General features: G+C 47.1%; 1 protein-coding gene across 1 annotated transcript in view; it reads left to right on the top strand.

Annotated features, from left to right (window-relative positions):
• Window positions 1–17,814, top strand: part of LOC149522215 (killer cell lectin-like receptor subfamily F member 1) — a 33,323-nt gene extending 15,509 nt beyond the window's left edge. The window contains exons 2-6 of the mRNA XM_089771508.1: window positions 11,220–11,318; window positions 12,461–12,610; window positions 16,743–16,897; window positions 17,262–17,374; window positions 17,691–17,814. Coding sequence (XP_089627634.1) covers window positions 11,220–11,318; window positions 12,461–12,610; window positions 16,743–16,897; window positions 17,262–17,374; window positions 17,691–17,814 — 641 coding nt within the window. The remainder of the gene's footprint in view (window positions 1–11,219; window positions 11,319–12,460; window positions 12,611–16,742; window positions 16,898–17,261; window positions 17,375–17,690) is intronic.
• The last annotated feature ends 4,980 nt before the right edge of the window (window positions 17,815–22,794 follow it).

Raw genomic sequence — 22,794 nt, 5'->3', positions numbered from 1 at the left:
CCAGCCACTGCTCAGGCTGAAGGACAAAGAGATAATTTAACAGTTGAGGGAAACACCCTCCTTGTCTCTCATTCCTACATTTGAAACTCACAAATTATTCCCCACTCCCTGTGTCTAATTTTTCACACAAATGATACATACAACAGAGTAAGATAAAGAGAACCAGTGGATCGTGACATGAAGATTGATGGGTTACACAAAATGATTCACTCAAAACACTTGAGATATGTATATGCATGTCCATGAGTCCAGTTCATAAAGCATGGGGGGGATGGTCCATCACAATTACACTTTAACATCTGGTCCAATCCCAACTACATTAGTGGAATATACTGTTCTCTCCACTGTCTCTAGGACACCACTCCAAATCCCACCTCCATGGGGGCAGCACTTGGGGTGCGTCTAGACTACAGGGTTTTGTCGACAAAAGTGAACTTTTGTTGACAAAACTATACCTGCGTCTACACTGCCGCTGAGTTCTGTCGAAATAATGTCGACAGAACACAGCAGTTTTGTCGACAGCTGTAAACCTCATTCTACGAGGAATAACGCTTTTTGTCAACAGAGTTCTGTCAATGGAAGGCATTATTGCATCTACTCTGTCCTTTGCATCTACACTGTCATGTCGACAAAGCAGCTTGCTTTGTCGACAGAACTGAATGTAGTCTAGACGCTCTTTGTCGACAGAAGCTTTGTCGACAGGATCTGCTGACAAAATTTCTGTCGACAAAAGCCTGTAGTCTAGACGTACCCCAGGGAAGAGAGAATCTCATCTTGTGCAGTAATGAGGGTTCTTTAAGATATGTATCCCATGGGATGCACCAAGACCAACCCTCTTCCCTACTTGGAGCCTCCTTAGGACTATATCAAAGATAGAGAAGGAATGGAGATGCCATGACACATGCACAATCACCGGCACGAGGACACACCAGCACCTATAGTAGAGCACCCATGGGGGCACACATTTCAAAGAACCGTCATTACTGCACCAGGGTAACTCTCTGTTACTAGCCCCTTGTGGCTGAGCAGAAAACTCCAAAATGTGACCCCTGTGCATCTTAAATGCTCAAAAGCAGAAGGAAAATAAAGAGCCTGGGATCTGTTATTTTTACACAATTGTCTTTGAACTGACTTTTGTGCTGCCAGTCCCCTATTTGAAGGTGGGCTGGGTGCCCTTTGCTCCCAGGGACTTCAGTGAGTGCTGAGGTTGTATGAGGCAGTTCAGCCACCCCCTGCAGCAGAGTTTTTCACTAGCACAAGGGCTGAGTCCCCAAAAACACACAGAGAACTATAGCAAAGGGTATAAATTAGAGATGTCTGTGCCACTGAAAGGTTTGGAAAGAATCTGCACCAATCTGCCAGTTGACTATTTCCCACCGCTGTGCTGTGAGGAGACTTTCTTGCCATGTGAATGTTCAGGGATGTCCTTCTAAGTTGATCAGCTTACTTGTATTGCTGAAAAATAACTGTGAAATCCTGAACATCTGAATGTGAAATAGCTCTCCTGTCCTGCATGTTTTTAAAGCCCAACGGAGACTGGTCAGTAGCTCACATGCCTTCATTTATTAGCTAGGTACCTGGACATCTTAAATCACTGGAGGAAAAGGAAGTACACAGCTTTAGATCGATGACAGACACTTCCTGATGTTGGAGACATTCGCTCAGATAGAAGTGAGGCTGCTCTTATACTCTGTCCTCTTCTGTATACACTCTCCTTCCTCTGTGCGTAGCATGGAGGGTGAAATAGTTTATGCTGATTTAAACATTTTGGGAGTCTCTTCCAGGCCATCACTTCCATCTCAGCAACTCAGTAAGTCTTTGGTTTCTTAGTTTTGTACTTGTATGATTTGGTTAGAAAAATGGAATCTCTGTACTTTATTTAAGTTATAGCTCTGAGAGTTTAGAGACAATGGTCTTTAGAACCAAGGAGCAGCTCTACAGCCAATGTTCATAGTGTGGGACTTCAGAGCATGTCAAATTCCCTGCTATTGTCAGAACTGGATACAGAATTTCTATAAAGGAGTATTAAACATTTCATTATATTAGTACAATTAATACAGCCACAACACTACAAGTGTAGCTAGAGGCAGCCTATATAAACACAATTTCAAATGCAATCGATTATGTTATTCTGTGCTGTTTTCATACATACATGGAGGATTGAAGTAAACTAGTGAATTTACAGTTCTTACTTTATTGGGCTGTCAGAGCTGAAGGGCAAGTCTTTGGGCAAATCTTGAAGAATGAACAGAACAGAAGGAATCCGGGAAGCTGCAGAAACAGGAAAGATTGAATTGTCTTCAGAAGTAAATTGGTGCAGATTCTTTTTGCCACACATACTCCATGATATAGTGTATCTAAAAGGATTTTCTGGCCTCCAATGAAAGTCCATTGATTCTTTCTCACAGAGACCGTGCCATCAAATACCGACAATGCCCTACTACTATATATATATATATTGGAAAAACTGGACGGTCTCCGCAAGAAAGAATCATGGACACAAATCAGATATATGTAAAGGAAACATACAGAAACCTGTAGGGGAACACTTTAATCTTCCTAATCACTGTTTAAAAAGAATCTTAAGTGGCTGTCTTGTCAATTCAACTAGCCAGATACATACAGAAGCATTGGAATTAGAATTCATCCGCAAATTCAATTCACATGCTAAAGGACTCAATTGTGATGAAGGATGTTTAGGACATTATCTACCTAATAGTCTGTGAAGGTGCAAACAGCTCTTTGTGTAGATTCCTGTGTCAGGAAGGATACTATCAATTAACTTTGATTCTTATCTGCTTTGTTTTAACTACCCAATCTTCAGATACTTACTGATTCCCTCTACCTTCCTGAGTTTTCTACACCCTCTGCTCCCTTTCTCCCACCACCTCCTTTTTTCCTCTCCCTCCCCTTCTCTCCTATTTATTTTGGGTCTGCACATCTTAAACTCAAACCTCCAGTCATCTGAAGAAGTGGGCTGTGCCCACAAAAGCCCATGATCCCATCTAACAGTTTTGTATGTCTATAAAGTGTTCCAGACCATTGTAAAAGATTACAGGTAACCAAGGGATTTTGTCCAGGATTCTGAAATGGGAACAACATTCTCAACTTCCCTTGTATCTCTGAGTGCAAAAGAGGAGAACACATGTTTCATACCAAATGCATTTTGGAAAGTTGCAACTTAAAGATGACTCTCAGGGAGGAACATAATAGTCAGGATGAGTGGATGCAGGGAAAATACGTATCAGAATAACAAAGAGACAAAGCAGTGAGCTAAATGTTAAGAAAGGGGTTCTCGGGCTTTTCCAGGCTCTGACTCCATGTGACTACAAGCTTTATGGTACCCCTGCCATGTATCCAGAAAGAAAAGGTGTGTGGTCACAACCCCTTGAAATCTGTTCATGTTCCAGTAAGACAAAGAATCCTTGATTTTAAAAGGTGCAAAATATAAATTAAAAATTATAATGCAATTAAAGAATGTCAGGAAAACAGTGTTATTTGAAACTTTAACATCTTGATTATACTCTTTTACAACTGACAAAATAGTGTAGCAGCTAAATCTTCCTCTTCAGGGTAGTACAGTGAAGTGATAACCCAACGAGACAGTGGCAATTATTCTTTTAAAAAAGGATTCAACTTTTAGTGTTTCAAACTTAGTAATTATTTCAAAGTGGCAAATGAACAAAACAAAAATTAAAACTTGAGTTTTATCTATTTGTTTGCTAAATGTATGCCTATTACTTAGCAGGGAAAGAGAGCAAATAAAGGACGATATGGAGAAAGCTGAGGTGTTTAATGCCTTTTTTGCTTCAGTCCTCGCTAAAAAGATTAACTTAACCCAATATTAACAAAAATGGAGAAAAGGTTTTCAGCCAGAAGAGGGAAAGAACAGGTTAAAGTCTGGTTAGGTAAGATAGATGCATCCAAGTCAACAGGTCCTGTTTAAATTCATGAGATAGGATTTAAGAAATAGCCCAAGCAATATCAGAACCAGCAACAGTTTTTTAGAATTCATGGAAGAGGGGTGAGGTCCCAGAGGCCTGGAGAAAGCAAACAAAGCACTTGTCTCCAAAAGAAGCGGGAGGGGGGACAGAGGAGAAGGAACAGGAAATTACAGACCAGTCAATCTAATACCTGGACAGATATTGAAACAAATGACCAACCAATGAATTTGTTCAGACCTAGAAGCTAATCAGGTGACAATTAGTAGCAAGACGGTATCAAGAACAAACGGTACCAAATCCCGTCCAACGTCCTTCTTTGGCAAGAAAATGGCAGAGTGCAGGATGAAATTAAGAGGTAAAATTAAGTCTTGGTATGTTGCTCTGGCAGGATCCAGCCCCGCTCCAGCAAGAGCTCTGCTCTGCTGCAGGCTGCACTGGCAGAAGATTAAAGAGGCCAACAGGCCAGGGACCTGTGACAGCTGGGGAAGGGCTACCCCACCATCCCCAACCTAAAACTAGCCTGCTCTCCAACCGGCTAAGGCCACAGGGCTCCAGCCCAGACCCAGCTACAGGCAGTTCAGTCCTGACCTGGCTCCTGCCACAGCAGCCCAGCCTGATCCATCCCCAGCCCCTCCCGGCAGCCTCAATCCAGGCCCAGACATTTGGCTGAAGCAGCCTGACCCCAACCCCACACCTACCATGTTGGGAGTGGGGGAATCATCCAACATCCAGGTAGAATAGCAGGACAGTCTCACCATACTGAGCATGTCAGTATGGACCCATCTGAGACAACAGAGACCCAACAGAGACCACTCCATGTGTGCGAAGGCTGTTCCCCACTCTGGTACTCTAAGTGGGGAATGTGGGGGACCCACAAAAGAGAAACCCACTAAAGGTTTCTGTTTAAAAACTCCCCATGGTGACAGGTTCCCTGGCCTTGGACTGGTATTGCTGCCACCACCCAAATGCGCAATCCTTTTGAAGGCACAGTTGGGAATTTCTTCCTGTGAGGCATTCTCAAGCTCTTTAACTTCCTTTGCAGAGAGCTTGAACAGCTTTTATTTGTCTTAGTAGTTGTTTTTTCAGTCTTAGGTACATGCACACAGAACTTCCTGCCTTCTTGGGCACAGGAATCAGATCCTGGTCTTAAAAGGGTGATTTGTATGAACAAAACAAAGAAAACACACTTGATGAAACATTACTTGGTTGCTAGGTGCTACAGAGCAACTAAAAAAAAGATTAATTTACAGACTTACTTCCCTGGGATTTAGTTTGGAAAGTTACAGTGTAAGGGGGTAGTTACCTGTGCAAGGACAAGCCCAGCAAATCCACAATAAAGAGAATAACCTGATCACGTCTGACTAAACATTCCCTCTTCTACTCACATATCTGCTGTTCCAAGATTTAGTCCTTCCCTGGGCCTGGATGTTGCTGGATACTCCATACCTAGGTTTTTGGCTTAATTCATGTCTGTCCAGGTCTGCTCTGGTCATACAAAGACATGAACAAGAAGGTCACTGCTGCCAATACAAAAGCCCTCATTCTGTTTCCATTAGTTCTCCTAATTTCCTGCCAAATCACTTCCTGCTTCCCTAGCATTCCTGGGGACTCTCTAGGATCCACTCTCTATGGCTTCAACTCTGACAGGCAAGACCATTAGGGTTAGGTTAAGCCTCAAGAGAAGATTTTAGTTAACTGAATGTCTGGAATGTCCAGAAAAGGGTAGTACTCCTTCTACCCCCACCCCCCTCCACCCTCCATTCATTACATACTTCCCAAATCACAGATGGTTCTAGGCAACCTAGTCTAGATTGGGTCCACCTTGACTGTTGATTTCTTCCTGCATGTCTAGGAAAAATAGTTAATAAGAAACATACACATTTCTAAACAATATCACACACATCCATTCATAATACAACTCAGATTGTTTTAACTAGCTGAGTTTGGGAATCTCTCACAGGAGAGTTTATCAGCCATATTGGTAGATGCTCCTGAAATGTGCTTTTATTTCAAAATCAAATAAGCTCCACCAAAGAAGTGTCATATTAGTCTCTTTGACTGTGTGAAACTACATCCCTCCAAACTACCTAAATTTTAGCCCAGTCTTTCTAACATTTCCAGGCAGATGGCAGCCTGCTAACACACTCAGGGTATGTCTACACTACCCCACTAGTTCGAACTAGCGGGGTAGTGTAGACATACCCTCAATGTGGCCAAAAGTAGTTTATCTTTCCCTCTTGACACTGGGTGAAAAATATTTTGTTCTAAAACTGCAGAGGATTCACAATTTTTTGTGTGGCTCTAGAAGTCTAACAGTTGAAAATAACAGGGTACTACACTATTCTCTCTCCCCCCGTCCCCCCATCATATTTTTCTGGTATATTTCAGATCTTGTAATCATGTCACCAATCAGTTGGTAATTAATAACAACCCCTGCTCACTCCAGCCCCACCAAGAAAAGGGAAGATGTATTAGACTAAGTTCCTTTGATGCATTAAAGAGACAATGGAGTTTCCCAGCAGCACCCCATTTCCCATGTATCCACATGGCCCCCATGCTGTAGCATACCAGCATAATCCTCCTGAAATGTTGGAACCCCCCGTGCAGCCTGCTACCCTCCCTGCTATTCCCCCGATCTCCAGGCCAGAAGAGAGTCCTGTGTTTTTCCCCTGCACCTGCAGCTTCAGCCAGCTAGGGCTACTGTGTGGAGAGTGAGGGGGCCTGATCTTGCTGCAGCTCAGATGAGAGTCAGGACTCCCCAAACAAACTCCCCACCCCAGTCTCACTAATGCCAGAAGCCAACCACCTCGTTTCCTGCATCTGCCCCATGCAGTCGGCTACCCCCCTTCCAGCATGGGGGGAGAGCGCTGGGTTCTCACAAGTAGCTGCAAGCAAATCCATCTGCTGTGATCAACATAGTCTCTCTCCTCTCCTGACTGCAACTGCCCAGCTGGGAGACAGGATGCCCCCCCCCCCCCCACACACACACACAGACACACACACTTTTCGTGTCATTGAGTTAACTGCTGGAAGAGCTGTTCTTCTCTCTTCCCCACAGGGAACTGCTGCAGCTTAGAGAGGGGTGTCCCTCCCCCAGCCAGGAAGCTCTGTGCCTGTATCCTTGAGTCCAGAGTCAGGGCTCATCAAGCAGCTGGGTAGTTGCACTTAACAGGAACCCTGGCAGTGATGCTGACAAAAAAACCAGGCAACTGATGACATCTAGATTGAATGATTGTCTGTTAGGGCTCATTTACCTTTGTGAAAGGTGGGAACAAATGTCAAATTATTTAGTCACTTTTAGTTATAAGATTTGTGCACACAGCTGCTGTTCATTTCTTATCGCTTTAAGTTAGATTTAGTGTTTTTAGTTATTGTTAAGTGCCCCTTAACAATAAAGAGTCATGGCTACTTTATTTGAGGCTTAAAAGATATGAGTTTCGTGTGATGCACATGCCAAAAAGTCACTCTCACTTCTCCAGTCTAGAGTGCTTGGGTAAAGATCATGAAAGAGATCACTGCAACATCTGCCGCAGGCTCTGCCCTAGGACTTTGAGGGTGTGTCTAGACTACATGCCTCCGTCGACGGAGGCATGTAGATTAGACAGATCGGCAGAGGGAAATGAAGCCACGAGGCATACCTGCGCCGATCGACAAAGGCTTCCTTGTCGACAGCGGCGCGTCCAGACTGCCCCGATCTGCCGACAAACAGCTGATCGGCAGAGCGGGGCAGCCATTTAAATTTAAATGAAGCCGCGATTATTTAAATCGCGGCTTCATTTCCCTCTGCCGATCTGTCTAATCTACATGCCTCCGTTGACGGAGGCATGTAGTCTAGACACACCCTGAGGGTGCATCTATGCTGCACTGTAGGTCAAAATATGATACGCAATTTGCATATCATTCTTATTTCAACTTTATTTCAAAATAGCTTATTTCATAATTTGACACTGTCTGCACAGCACCAAATTTTAAAATAACCCACTATTCCGAAATGTCCCTTATTCCTTATGGAATGAGATTTACAGGTACGTCGAAATGGTGAGCCCGTTATATTTTCAAATAAAGGAATTGCTGTTAAGACATAAGATAGCTATTTTGGGATACCTCTGATATCCCAAAATAGCGCTGCAGTATAGACATAGCCTAAAGGGCAGGGAACAGAGCCTGAAGGTAGTTTTGATGGAGGTGGCTCTGCACCCACAGTCTTACCCAGGACAAGAAGACCCAGCACCGCGCACCACCTCATCATTGTGGAACGTTTTGGTGCCATCATCCACTTTAGGACTGAATCATAGAATCATAGAACTGGAAGAGACCTCAGAAGGTCATCAAGTCCAGCCCCTTGCTCTAGGCAGGACCAATTCCAACTAAATCAACCCGGCCAGGGCTTTGTCAAGCCGAGACTTAAACACCTCTAGGGATGGAGGACGACTCCTCTAGGCACCATCACAGGTTCATAAGAGAAGCAAACATAAGGTGCCGTTCTCGATTGCTGGTGCCTCAGAAGGGGAAGAAATTAGAAGGATGTGCAACCCTGAGAGGTCCACGCCTGAAACACCCCACAGAGGTGCACGTTGATGTCTACCTATGAAGGAAGGTTGAGTCCACAGCTGCAATGCTCCCTGAGCCCACTACAGTAGCACCTGTTGAACCCATCAACACTGGAGGCCTTCGCAGTGGCAAAAATCTGATGCACCTAACAGCACCATTCTTCCTTTCCAGAGGAGAGAAGTCCCCAAGGCCAGTAGTGCCTACATGCCCACAGGTGCAGTCCTGATGGTAACTCCCCATGATGTCTAAACATTCCCCATCTCCAAACCCAGAGGCACCTCTATGGCCAGACACAGAACCTAACTAATTGCCACACTCCCACTGATTGACACCTAGAAGCTCGGCACCTCCCTGATCATCGATATCAGAGGCCTTAGGATTGGAGTTGGAATCTCCAAGATCCAAGCATGATCATCGGCAACCTCAGGCCTCTTGGCATCTGCAGTGGCAAAACGTGACACGGTGGCCCTTCTGGACCCCCTTGGCATTCCATCACACCCAAGGTGGCTTCCGGGGGCAATGTTTTCAGTGGCGCTGGCTACATTCTTCCCCCTCCTCCTCCAACAGTACCACGACATTCAGCTCCCATGTACACAGCGATGCCTTTACGAATGGCATCTGCTCCCCTTGGCACACTGGCACCATTTGCAGCACCTGCAGTCCTGGCACTACCATCATCCACACTATTGTCAGCACTGCTTCCTCTCCCCCACGACCCAGGACCAGCACCACTGATGTAGCAGGGACCAGCACCAATGTAGCCACAGCACCGTCTGCACTGACAATTGCCTCTCTCAGCACCAGAAAATCTCCAAAATCCTAGGGACTGTTGGGATGGATGGTGGAGAGCATGCCCGGGTATTAGCGATGGTTTCACCGTCTTCACCCACCAAGGTGCTAGCTGGCACTCTGGTGGCCCCAGCATTAGAGAATGTTAAGTTCCTCCACAGAGCAATTCAGAATCTGGGGATTAAAGCAGAAGACATGACCAAAGAGACAGACCCAAGGGTTGACATTTTAACCCCTTCTGGTCCCTCCCAATTTGCTCGGTCCCTCAAAAAAACAATTTCTGACAATTATGAGACCTGGTGACGACCCCTTTCTCCATTACATCAATTGCCAACCATAATGAGAGGCACCATTTCATGCCCTCTAAAGGGTATGAACATTTATATTCACACCTCTGGATTCCCTTATTGTGGATGCTACTAGTCACCAGGAGCGACAGGGTTATCAGGGGCCTTCCCCCAAGAATTGGGAAGCTAAGAGGGTTGACCTATTCCAGGGGTGGCCTGCAGCACCTTCTCACTAATCAACAGACCTTAGAAGATATTCGTATGTCTCTGCAGCTTTGGAAAAGTTTACAGATCTACCGCCCTTGGACTCTCAAATCCTCAAATCTTTGGGCCTTTATACCCCAGTCACGCCTGTCAGAGAAGCTTGGCCAAACCTGGGCAGCATTGTGACCCTAGAAGTCATGATACCCAGAGCAGGGAGTCAAGTCCAGACAGCCTTATGGGACAGGAGCTGCAGCTACTGAGTTATGTATAGTGAGTTATGTATGGTGTGCTAACACTTGTTACACTAATGAGTATATTATGTGGCGTTCAAATATTTAGTAAGGCAGGTTGGTTTTGCACTAATGCTATTTACTGGGGCATGACAGGCCATTGGGGTTTACAAATGTATCCTGACCCCAGAAAGGTTAAGAACCAAAAGTCAGAACATGGCCTGAAGGGGCTGAAGCAAAGACTTGCTATACAATGTGGTGAAATATACACCACTCTAAGGGCACATCTACACTACAGTATTATTTCAAAGTAGCTCCTATTATTTGGAAATAAGTTGAACATCCACATAGCAAGCCCGTTATTTTGAAATAATTTCAAAATTCCTGGCTTCTTATTCCGCAATAATAAACCCTCATTTCATAAGGAATAACTCTTATTTAGAAATACTGGTAGGCTGTGTCTACACTGGCATCCCTTTCCAGAAAAGGGATGCTAATGTAGACTTCGGAATTGCAAATTCCGCGGGGGATTTAAATATCCCCTACGGGATTTGCATTTACATGGCTGCCACTTTTTTCCGGCTTATCTCCAAGCCAGAAAAAAGCGGCAGCCATGTAAATGCAAATCCCGCGGGGGATATTTAAATCCCCCATGGAATTTGCAATTCCGAAGTCTACATTAGCATCCCTTTTCCAGAAAGGGATGCCAGTGTAGACACAGCCGTAGTGTGAAAACTGCACTGCTGCTATTTTGAAATTGTTCCTCTCTATGACCATTCAAAGTAATTACTCCCCAGTGCTTCCTGGGGTTCTCAGTTGAGCTGGTGTGTCCACATTAGGGAAGCCTGCCTCAGACTAATTTCAAGGCTTCTCTATTGTGTGGACGTGCTCTTTCAAAGTAGTTATTTTGGGAGTTATTATTCTAAAATTTTTCAAAATACCCTTGTAGTGTTGATATACCCTAAGTGGGCTGGAATCATGTTGTTCAATAATTGACACTAGGAATTGGTATTTTCTCCACCTTTACAGTATTTTGCTCTGTTTCATCACTGGGTGCATTCAGTGTGAAGTGACCCTTAGCTGACAGGTTTTTAATTATCCCTGCTATTATGTCAGGAGGAATATAAATGCCAATTGGCAGGTGCTGCACAGGCAAGTCCGTTATTTCTTGCTCTATGTGCTGAAGACGTTTCACCAAACTCTGCCTCTTACAGATCATCCTCCGTGTCCCCGCTGGCATTGGCTCGCTCTGCAGCTGGGAGCAGCTGGGATCCTCGTCATGGCGGGAGCTGTGTTAGGGATGGGCATTTGGGGTAAGCACTTCCAAATTAATTTGTGGGAAAAACTACACCCAGGAATTTCCCCACCTCCCACATTTCTGATTCCAACCCTCTTATCAGTGGTGGATTTAGAGTTAGTGGGGCCTTATGCGCAGCTTCATTTTTGGGGCCCTTGCTGGGGCTGCAGCCAAGAAAAAGAACATTCACTTTTCCTGCCTCTCCTGTTTTTCATTCTTTTTTCTTCACCCTATCTCTATAATATAACTAATCAGAAGTAAATGAAAATTAAATGAGGTCTCCCTTGATGGCTTTTGGAGTCTAACTTTTTTTCCATGGACCACCTGAAAATTGCTGAGGGTCTCGTGGACCACTTCATGATCTTTCCAAATATTATATGTACCTTTAGCTAACTATGGTAAAATGCTTTGGAGAATAACCTTTCTTCAGTCCACCTGAATGGAGTTCTTGGAGGAATTCTGGTCTAGATGAAAGCTTGTATCTGCATTAAGCTAATGTGAAAAATGTGTTAAAATATAATGCCATCGATGATGTATGAATGGAAAAATAAAAATTAACTTCCTCTGAAGAAACTTATTCAATTTGAAAACAAATATATTCAGATAGGTTTCTTTATGCACTTTAGCATTACAAATTCATCAATTAAGGCATCGTAAGTAATATTTTGTAACGGGGCACTTTCAACTGTCAGTGTTGGTGAACTTGTCAAATGAAACCTTGCAGCCTATGTTGGCACTACTCACCACCTCCTGCTGGCTCTCGAGGCTGCAGCCTGCAGACGAGCCTTACCGCTCTCCTGCTCCTTCCCCCCCCACAGACCTCACTGCAGAAGGATTGGCACAGGACAGAAGGGGGGTGCCAGATCCAGTGCTAGACTGCCTGGCCCTAAGAGCCCCATTTTATTGGGGGGAGGGCCTTGTGCCAGGGCTTGGTATGTTTCATTGTAAATCTGCCCCTGCCTCTTACAGCTTCACTGTCTCATCAGTGTGTGGGGCAGAGTGGGAGACACCAATCACTGTGTAATAACTGCAACAGTCCCTCTTATTCTCTGTCATGTTCTATCTCCCGGGCCCAGTTCTGAATGTGAAAGCTGCAGTATGTGATGGGCGGCTGGTCCCTGTGCAGTAGCTGCCATTCATGCTCATGCTGTTCTGAAGTTTTTCAGCCCAGAGGGTCTCTGAATTGCCTGGAGAACAACAGTACCGGGGAGAGACTCATCCCTCAATGCAACGGCAGCTCTGCCCTGACAGATTTCCAGTCCCGCCTGAAACAATTTGTGTGTGAATCATCTCCCAGCACCTCAACAGGTACCTCACCTCCTCCTCTCAGCTGTGCCTTGCACTGCAGCACCACCTACTGGTCACACAGGATACTGACACAAACTACTGCAATAAAAGGAGATTGATGGGTGGGATCAAACCTGGGACTTCTGAAATTAGACATACGAGATTCTACTGCATGAGCTAAAAGCCAGAAGGGCTTAGCTGGGGCTGTAGAGCAGACTCATTAATCCCTCTCTAAGTGATCTCAGTGCCACTATGTGGGAAGGTGTGTGGGTTACAAGACAAATACCCTATTGCTACAAACTGATTAGGGCAGCTGGCTGGGACTCTTGTGATTAGTTTCCCTGATTCTCCCATTGTAAACAGGTCCTGTGGTACCTTTCGGAAGCTTTCACACTCCCATTATTGGAAGAAGTACTTAGAAACAGGGGGTGAGGGGAGCCCTCTGGCTGGAGAGCCAGGTTTGCTTTGGCCCAGGAAATGCCATGCAGGACTTGCTGAGATGTGAACGCTGGAAGAGTCGCCATTTCCCATCTGGCTTCTGATGCTCAGGAAGACTCTGACAAAACAACAACATGAAGAATCAAAAGTGCCAGGCTCACCTTGCCACAGCCGCACCCCCTGCCTGGGAGTTACCAGAGCAAACAGAGACTCTTCCAGAGGTCACATCTAAGCAAATCCTGGATGAAAGTTCCTAGCCAAAGCAAACCTGGTTGTCCAGCCTGAGGGCTCCCCAGTCTCCTGTTTCAAAAGCCTGCTTTGAACAATGGAAACACGAAAGCTTCTTAAAGATACCACAAGTTCGGTTTGCACTAGAAACATTAGGGAAACTTTCTTTCCACCCAGGAGCCACAGGGACATGCTGGAAGCTGTGAATGGAGCCATAAGTGGCAGGAAAGTGCTTTAGCCCCACTGTGCTGCCAGTGGCAGGGACCTCTGGGGAAATTTTAAATCTGCCAGGGGTGACAGGAGTGACCCATCCCCTGCTTCCTCCCCTCAGAACAACAGACTCTCCATGTCACCCACTAGCCCTGAGTGGTAGCAGTGGGGCCTGGTGCTGAGCCAGGTCCAAACCCTGCTGCTGGTTCAGGAAGGGGCAGTTGTTCCTGCTACATGTAACAGAACATTCCACTTTTAACTTTCCCAATGGTGTAAATTAAATCTTTCACAGGGCAGGTTTGTATTTTGTTGTGACTTCTCTCTGTCTAGCACTCCAAGGCCTCACAGATGATGGCTACTGAGACACTTAGGCTAGATCTATACTGCGCAATTATTTCAGAATAAGCTGTTTCAGAAGAAATACCCAAAATAGCACATCTACGCTACAAGGAAGCCTCAACATTAGCTGAGGCAGGCTCCCCTAATGTGGATGCCCTACCTCGGTTTAGAGCCCTGGGAAGCACTGGGGAGTAATTACTTTGAATGGCCTGGGGGAGGAGCTATTTCAAAATAACAGCAGTGGAGCACCCATTCAGAACTGGGGTCAGAACAACCGTATACTTCGTCTACAGGTCCTCCCCCTTAAACAACCTCCAGACCCAAGATCTACTGGTAGATCCCAATCTACTGGTTGGTGACCACTGGGATACAGTCTCTATTTCTATTGCATGGTTTCCTGCTATTCCCCCGCACACTTCCCCCAGGCTGATGCCTCATTCAGTGTGCAGGTCTATTTATTGCCCATATGCCTAATGGCTTATGTCATGGGGTAGACTCACAGTCACAGAGCATCCTGCCAGTAGCACTGGGAATTAGCTTGTATCTGCCCGTTGGACACCATTGTCTTTCCCATGTCAGTTCCGGACCCACATCACTCTTGGACTGTGGTGTCCTCTACAGGACACAGCCCCTCCAGCAGTGACTGCTCCAGTGTCTCTCGACCCTGGGGTGTTTATCAGTCTCTGCACTTCAGGGTCCTCCCCTCCGAGGGAACCCCCATTTCCCCTCTAGGGAACACCCAATTCCCCTGTACCCTCCTTGACTCAGTGACCCACTGCCAGTCTTCATCTAGCCCAGGAGTGAGCAATTATTTTTAATGGGGGGCCACTTCAAGATTTTGGAAAGTGCTTAAGGGCCACATTTCTACCAAAGGGATTTGGAGTCTGAGACAGAAATTAGGTGCAGAAGGGAGCTTGGGGTAGGAGACTGGGGTGCAGGAAGGAGTGCGGAATCTGAAAAATAGTTTGGGAGAAGGAGGGAATTGTCATCTAGAGCAGAGGCTTGGGGTGCAGAGTCCAGGAGGGAGTCTGGGTGCAGAACAAGATTCTGGCCTGAGGGAAGAGGCTCTAGGAGGGGGTGCAAGGTTTGGGAGGGAGTTGTCACCTGGGTGAAGAGGCTTTGGGTGATGACTTGGGGCAGGTAGTTGGAGGAAGCAGAGGGTGGGGTGCCAGAGGCAGATTCTGGCTGTGATGTGGGCAGGATGGAGGAGTGGGCAGGGGCGGCCTGTGAGGCTAGGCAAACTAGGCAGTTGCCTAGGGCGCCGCCGGCCTGGGCACCCGATGATGACATCACGGCTATTGACGGCCGTGCGAGGAGGGGGGGAGGGTTATCACACCTTCTGCCTGGGGTGCCAGCTGCCGCAGCCGCCCTCAGGCCGCTCCTGGGAGTGGGGAGGAGGAGGTAGGGGTAGGGAGGAGGCTTCATTGTCTGTCTCTGCTGCCAGCAAAATCTCAGACACTGTTGGTCAGAAACTGGCCAGTGGGAGCAAAGATATTTTTCTAAGGGGCAGGGCAGGGCAGAGCACAAAGTACAGCAGCCACAGAGTACAGCAGCCACATTTAAAGTGGCTGCCTCTGCGCCATGCTTAAGCGTCCCAGCGAAGCAGCTGCATGCTGCATTCGACCTGCTGGCAGCCTCTTGTCCACCACTGATCTAGCCCCTGCCACAGGAGCAAACTGTGTCTGAAATGGCCACTCAATTATTAACAAGGGGATGTTGCCTTGCTGCCTTTGCCACTTTTCTGCAGCCTGGGAACTTGCCTGGCCAGAGCTTCCCCAGTTCTGCTCTACCACCCAGAAGCCTCCTGCTTCACAGGTAGCCCAGTCCCTTCTGCTCTCCAGCCAGAGCAAGAGTAAGTCCTCCTCTCTTCCTCCTGGAGCCCTTCTTTCTATAGCCCCCAGCTGGGCCTTAATTCGCAATAACCACCTCAGCTGGGGCTTCGCTCTCAGCCCTCACTTCAGGGCTGGGTTTTGCCCTCAAAGGACCAGTCCAGGGCAGACACCCTGTCACAGCTCCCCACACATTCAGTGTGCAGGGAGAACGCACAAGCAAGTTGAGTTACAGCAGCAAGGGCAGCCCTGGCTGCAGCATTTCCTACTTTGATTTTGTAACCTAAATCAAGTTCTTCTCACTCTGACATCAGTGCTATCATCTGCTGCACCCGCAATGCAGCCATCTCTAAGGGAAACACAAGGGGCTGTGTCTAGACTGGCAAGTTTTTCCACAAAAGCAGCTTCTTTTGTGGAAAAACTTGCCAGCTGTCTACACTGGCCACTTGAATTTCCGCAAGAACACTGACGATCTCATGTAAGAAATCAGTGCTTCTTGTGGAAATACTATGCTGCTCCCATTTGGGCAAAAGTCCTTTTGTGCAAAAGCTTTTGGGCAAAAGTCCTTTTGTGCAAAAGCTTTTGCGCAAAAGGGCCAGTGTAGACAGCTCAGATTTGTTTTGCACAAAAAAGCCCTGATCGTGAAAATGGCGATCAGGGCTTTTTTGTGCAAAAGCGCGTCTAGATTGGCCATGGATCCTTTTGTGCAAAAGTGCTTTTGAAGAAAAGCATCTGTGCCAATCTATACGCTCTTTTCCGCAAAGGCTTTTAAAGGAAAACTTTTCCATTAAAAGCATTTGCGGAAAATCATGCCAGTCTAGATGTAGCCAAGAGCTATTCAACAGGGCACAGAAAGCTATGGGGAGGATGTGATGTAGAATTGCATTCAAACCTGACCTGCATTAGCCCCATGCTATTGCAGGCCTGAGATAATCATAGTTTCACCAGTGTCCTCCCTCCTGGCCTGCAGCATCTGCTGCAAATTGGTTATGGGACCTGCCTCAAACCAAGCCCAGGCAATGGGGCTACTAGAAATGTTGAGCCTGTGCATGAGTTCAGTGAAGTTCAGAACTTTAAGCTCCATGACATGTTTCCATTTTCCCCTCCAGAGGCACCAGGGTGCAAACTCTGCCCCCCAGACTGGCTGCGACACCTGGACAAGTGCTACTGGGTGTCTAAAGACAAAACTTCCTGGAACAAGAGTCACGATGACTGTGCAAAGAGGGGCTCTCACCTGCTGGTGATGCAGGAGCAGGCTGAGATGGTAAATGAAATGTGTCCTGGGAATAAGAACAGCTCTAGTAATAATTAATACACAGAACCATGTTGCTGTGTGTCTGCCAGGTTTGCTCTATACACACCAACACAAGCTCAGTAGAAAGGAAACAAAAAATAACAAAAGCTCTGCCACCCAGAGGCAGATACCTCGCTGAGAGCATGGCTCCCATACACCACAAAGATTGTACCAAGGCCTTAATTCTGCCCCAGTTAGGACAGAACCTACACAACTGGCCCAGGGTCACAGAGGGTACCTAGGGAATTAAACCCCATTCCCAGAGTTTCTACCTAAAACCTTGTCCATTCAATCTGCCTTCCCCACTCACTTCATTCTTCCATGTCATTTACAGACTTACATTCAAACCAGTTTCAAAGACATAAACCAGTTTTGGCTTGGACTCATTATTACATCCCCCTCAAAGACTTGGACTTGGCTGGACGGCTCCCTGTTAAATCAAACACGGTGAGTGGTTTTATCTTGTACGTACGGGCAGAAGGGATGTCATGTGCTAGGCACAGAAAGAGGAGTCCATGGCTTTCATCAGAAGTTAAGCTAATCCTGTGGGTTGGATTTGGCAATATGGACACGTTTTCCCCAGAAATAGACCTAAGCCAAATAGCTCCTAAAACACTTCCTGGCCTATAACCCTGTTTTATCAACCAGGGCTCTGTAAGGAACAATTTAGCAGGTAAGGAACAAATTCGAGGGGGGACAGAATGAAGAAAAGCTGCTAAAAATCTTGTTCCAAAATTCTAAAGAGTGATTATTTGTTTCCCAGGTTTAGGGTAGCGAATCCTACTGAAGGGAACAACTGTGGGATGATGAAAGCAGACATGATTCATTTTGAAACATGCAGTTCTGCATCCAAGTGCATTTGTGAAAAAGACTCTCTCCAGATCTAGACAGTGACATTAACTATCTGCATTTTCTATGAACAATAAAATCTCCTTTGGTTTCTGCCTGACCCATGAATGATGAATATTGAGGTGAGTGTTAAAGGGAAAAACTGGGCTTGTGCCCACACTCCCCTCCTCCTGCTTTTATAAAGTGACTAAAGACGGAAGGTTATGTGAAAGAGGAACTAGGGCATTGACATCATGAGAAGAAAAATTTTCCACCAAAAAGTTTCTTTCTTTCTTTCTTTCTTTCTTTCTTTCTTTCTTTCTTTCTTTCTTTCTTTCTTTCTTTCTTTCTTTCTTTCTTTCTTTCTCTCTCTCTCTCTCTCTCTCTCTCTCTCTCTCTCTCTCTCTCTCTCTCTCTCTCTCTCTCTCTCTCTCTCTCTCTCTCTCTCTCTCTCTCTCTCTCTCTCTCTCTCTCTCTCTCTCTCTCTCTCTCTCTCTCTCTCTCTCTCTCTCTCTCTCTCTCTCTCTCTCTCTCTATATATATATATATATATATATATATATATAAAAATTGCTATAGGATGACAGAATGATGTCAGCATATCATGTGACCCACCCCTACTCCTGGCCATGATCTCTGCCACCTTCTTGGGGCTCAAATTTTCTGGGCCCTGGCTGACCCATATGGGAAGGCTCCCCTTCACAGCAGTAGGCCCAGGGCTTTCTGCAGGCCAACAATGCAGGCTTGGGACTCAGCCTTCCCCAGCTGCTAGAGGTGGGGGTAATGGAAGGGAAAAGAGCTGGGATTGCTGCAGCCTGGGCTGGGGGCAGGTGGAAGAGCTGGGGTGGGGGTGAGGAAGCAGCTGGGGAGGGAGAGAAGAGCCGAGGCTGATGCAGCCTGGAGTAGGGGGCCAGGGAAAAAGATCTGGGGCTGAGTGGGGATGAACGTGTATTTCTGAAAATTTACCTGGGGGCTCCTAGGTATTGAATAAGGTCTTGGTGTTGACAACTGCCGTTCCGTGTCATGCTCTGTGGGCCTTTTTAGTGGACATTCATCTAGGTATGGGAAGACAGTAATTCCCATTTTTCACAGCTGTGCTGCCACCACCAGTAGGACCTTGGAAAAGACTTGTGAGACTGTTGAGAGTCTGAATGGCAACACTGCACTGGACGTAGAGGTCTCAGATGATGACTTGGAGGAAGCATCAGTACGCTGGGTGTAGAGTTATGAAAAGAGGTACCTGGAGGTAGAGGGTCGACAGTCATGTTCCTTTCTCCAAGGCAGGAATTATGGTGAATGGGGTTACCATTTTGAAACGCTGAGTTCCAATGAACTGAGGTTGCAGAGGCCCAGACTAGGCCTCCCTCCACCTGTCTTTTTGGCTGTGAGGAAATAATGGGAGTCGAATCCCTTGCCCATGTGCATGTGTTCTACAACAATGTTTCTCAACCTTTTTTTATAAGGTACCCCTTTAAAAAATATATAAGTACTCCCAGCCCCTCCTGCTCTAACCCACTGCTCCTCCTCTCCCCCAGAGCCAGGCACTGGATGTATGGCAACCCTGCCTTTGCAGTGCCCACTCCTGTCACCTGGCCCTGACTTGGTGGCTTGTCTGCCAGGAGCAAGTGGCCTGGCACCTTCGCCAAAGGATCAATGCCCACAAAACAGATATCAGACAGGATCACAAAGAAAAAACAGTTTCTTGCCATTTCAACCAGAAAGGACACTGTCTCAACGACTTGATTACCTGCATCCTGCTTCAAAGGCCCTTTAAGACTACACTTGAAATCGAATCCTCTGAACTGTCATTTATGCTCAAATTCGACACTTTACACTTAAGTTTGAATAAAGACTGTAATTATCTTACCCATTACAAAGATAGCTTCCCCAATTATCATCTCTAATATCATTAGCTCACAGACATTTACCTCCCCCCTCTCATTCCCCTTCTGTTCTGAAATTTGATTTGTCCTTTCCATATGTGTTCATTTTTTCAAATTGTATCCTTTGGTATTGTCAGCCGACGGTCGGGGCTGTGTGTGTGTGTGTGTGTGTGTGTGTGTGTGTGTGTGTGTGTGTGTGTGTGTGAAAAGGTTTAACGTCCATGACTTTACCGCTAGGATCGGGGTGTCAGTGGGAGGGGAGACAGGGTGATGCTGGGAGAGGAGAGGGTAAGGCCATTGGGGACTAGAGGGTGGAGGGGGAGATGCTGGGAGAAGGCTTGAAAGAAGGGGTGGGCATGAGGAAGGCAGGGATGGAGCAAGTCATGTGTGAGGGCACAGGGGCATAAGGGGAATGGGGGCAGAGGCTGGTGAGGGGGTGGGCATCAGGGAAAAAGAGGGCAAAGAGGGTAGGGGCAGTGAGAGAAGGGGGAGGAACCTGGAGGGTGCAGGGCTAAGAGAAGGGGATTCTGGGGATGAAGCAGAAGGGCAGACACCTGCAGGGGAGGGACCAGCACCAGAGGAGAGGCAGGGCAGTAGGAGGTGTTAAGAGCGGGGATGAGGAGGGGTAACTCACATGAGCAGAGTAGGGTCTACTTGAGGAGTGGACACAGGTGGGAGAGAAGGACTGGTGGAGGGGGCCAGGTCTCAGGAAGGCTGAGGGCAGTGAGAAGGGCAGGAGTCAGGACAGCAGAGAAGGGTGAGGGGGAAACCTGGGAGGTGTGGAGAGGGTGCATAAAGAAAAGTTCTTCATTAGTTCCCATAATAGAAGGATTAAAGGACACCAAATTAAATTAACAGGTAACAGGCTTCAAACTAATAACAGAAAGCTCTTCAAAAAAAAAAAAAAAAAAAAAAAAAAAAAAAGCAAATGGTCAACCTGTGGAACTCCTTGCTGCAGGAGGCTGTGAAGGCTAGAACTATAATAGAGTTTAAAGAGAAGTTAGATCAATTCATGGCGGTTGGGTCCATGGAGTGGTATTAGCCAGGGGTAGAAATGGTGTCCCTGGCCTCTGTTTGTGGAAGGCTGAAGATGGATGGCACGAGACAAATGGCTTGGTCATTGTCTTCAGTCCATCCCCTCCAGGGTACCTAGTGTTGGCCGCTGTCAGCAGACAGGCTACTGGGCTAGATGGACCTTTGGTCTGACCCAGTACGGCCATTGTTATGTTTTTATGTTCTAAGCTCAGGGCTCAGGGTCGGGGGTCTCACTCGACCACCTTGATTTTCAGGCAAACATGCTCCCGGGTGGCCAGGCCGGCAGCTATCCTGCCCTAGACGTCCACTTTCCTGTGCCTAGTGCGGAGGTCATGGACGTTGGAGGCTTCCCCCCAAACCTCGATGAGGTCCATGATGTCTGCACTAGACCAGGTGGGCGTCCGCCTCTTGCGGCCCCGGGTAGGCTTCTGGGAGCCAGCAGCCTGGTCCCGGGAAGAGGCGGAGGGCTGCCTGGCAGCAGGTGGCTGGCTCGTGCCGTGCCATGTGCAGGGTCTGCTGGCTGGGTGCTGGCAGGCTTGCACCTGGCACGGGCACTGTAGCCAGACCATGCACCTTTAAGGGCCCCGGGGCCGGGAGGAGGGCAGATAAGTTTCCCTGGTGGTGCCCAGAGTGGGAAGCTGGGGAGGGCTAGCCTCCCACTAGTTCGAATTAAGTGGCTACACAGCCCTTAATTCGAACTACTTAATTCGAACTAGGCTTAGTCCTCGTAGAATGAGGCTTACCTAGTTCGAATTAAGCGCTCCGCTAGTTTGAATTAAGTTCGAACTAGCGGTTTGTATGTGTAGCGCCTATCAAAGTTAATTCGAACTAACGGTTGTTAGTTCGAATTAACTTTGTAGTGTAGACATTCCCTTCCATGCATATGACGTATTGTGGCCTTTCCACTACTGCTATAATGATCAAAGTAAATCCATACTTGATGTATTCATCAACATACTTTCTTTTTGCTCAAGTCATTTTTTCAAAGAAAGGGCTCAATGAAATTTACAATCCTCTGCTGTTTTAATAACAAAAACACATGCACACAGTAAGAATGTGCCAAGCAAACACCAGACTGCTGCTTTATTAACAGAAGCATTTATACGCATTATAATTGCGCGATGTGCTAAGTCTGATACAGACAATATTACTGGTTATTATTCACATCAAGGCTACTCAACTTTGGAAGCCCCGGAGGCCACAATGATACCCACAGCACATGCTGAGGGCCCCTCCCATCCTCCAGAGCCAGGCACACCAGCCCACTGTTTTATCCCAATGCACCCACCTCTCCCCCAGAACCAGGCACCCTCCAGCCATCCTGCTGCAACCCAATTCCCCTCCCCTCTACCCTGGGCTCGCTGCACCCACCCCGGCCCAACCCCAGCCTCTCCCCCCCGGCTCCAAACACAGTCCCAACACCTACCCTGACATTCCCCAGCACAGTCCTAGTGCTGACCCCAGTAACCCCCCCCCCCCCCCCCCCCAGCACAGCCCCAGTGCTTAGCCCCGGCCTGCAGAGCACAGTCCCAGCCCCTTCTCCAGACTTCACCACAAGGCCTGAGCTGCCTCCCCACCCAGGCCTGGAATACGGAGCTCAGTGTAATGGAAGCAGCCCTGGGGTTGAGTAGCCCCGATTTACACAGTGCCCAGTGGCACAGGTAATTTTACCAGCCGTAAGAAACCCAGCTGGGGCAGCAGGAGGACTCCATCTCCACCATGGCTGCAAGTCAGCCAGGGCAGAGTCCTGGCCAGCCAACACCAGCCATGGGAACTAGCTGGAAACCTCTCAACCAGATGCCCAGACACCTTGGCCCCCACCCTCACCTACCTGAGCTGGGTTCCCTAGCCCACCTCCAGGGACATTTTCCTACTCCGCTTTCAGTCACTGAAATGGTATTCTATTCAATTGATTGGTTAAACTGCTTGAAGGTTGTTAAATCAATTAAGTTGACTACCACTTCAGGTGAATGGTTTCCTTAAGACTAAGCCAGCAGGGGAGCCTACCTTTTCAAATGTGTGAATGGCTCCTTAACAGCCAATGGGGGAGACACCTGCCTACCCTTTTGAAATGTAATGGTGACCCATATTTAGGTCCCAGCCTATAGGTTGAGAAACCCT

The sequence above is a fragment of the Pelodiscus sinensis genome, chromosome 19 (assembly GCF_052426305.1).
Source record: "Pelodiscus sinensis isolate ZL-2025 chromosome 19, ASM5242630v1, whole genome shotgun sequence".
NCBI lineage: Eukaryota > Metazoa > Chordata > Testudines > Trionychidae > Pelodiscus > Pelodiscus sinensis.
This window is presented reverse-complemented; position numbering and strand designations above follow the sequence as displayed.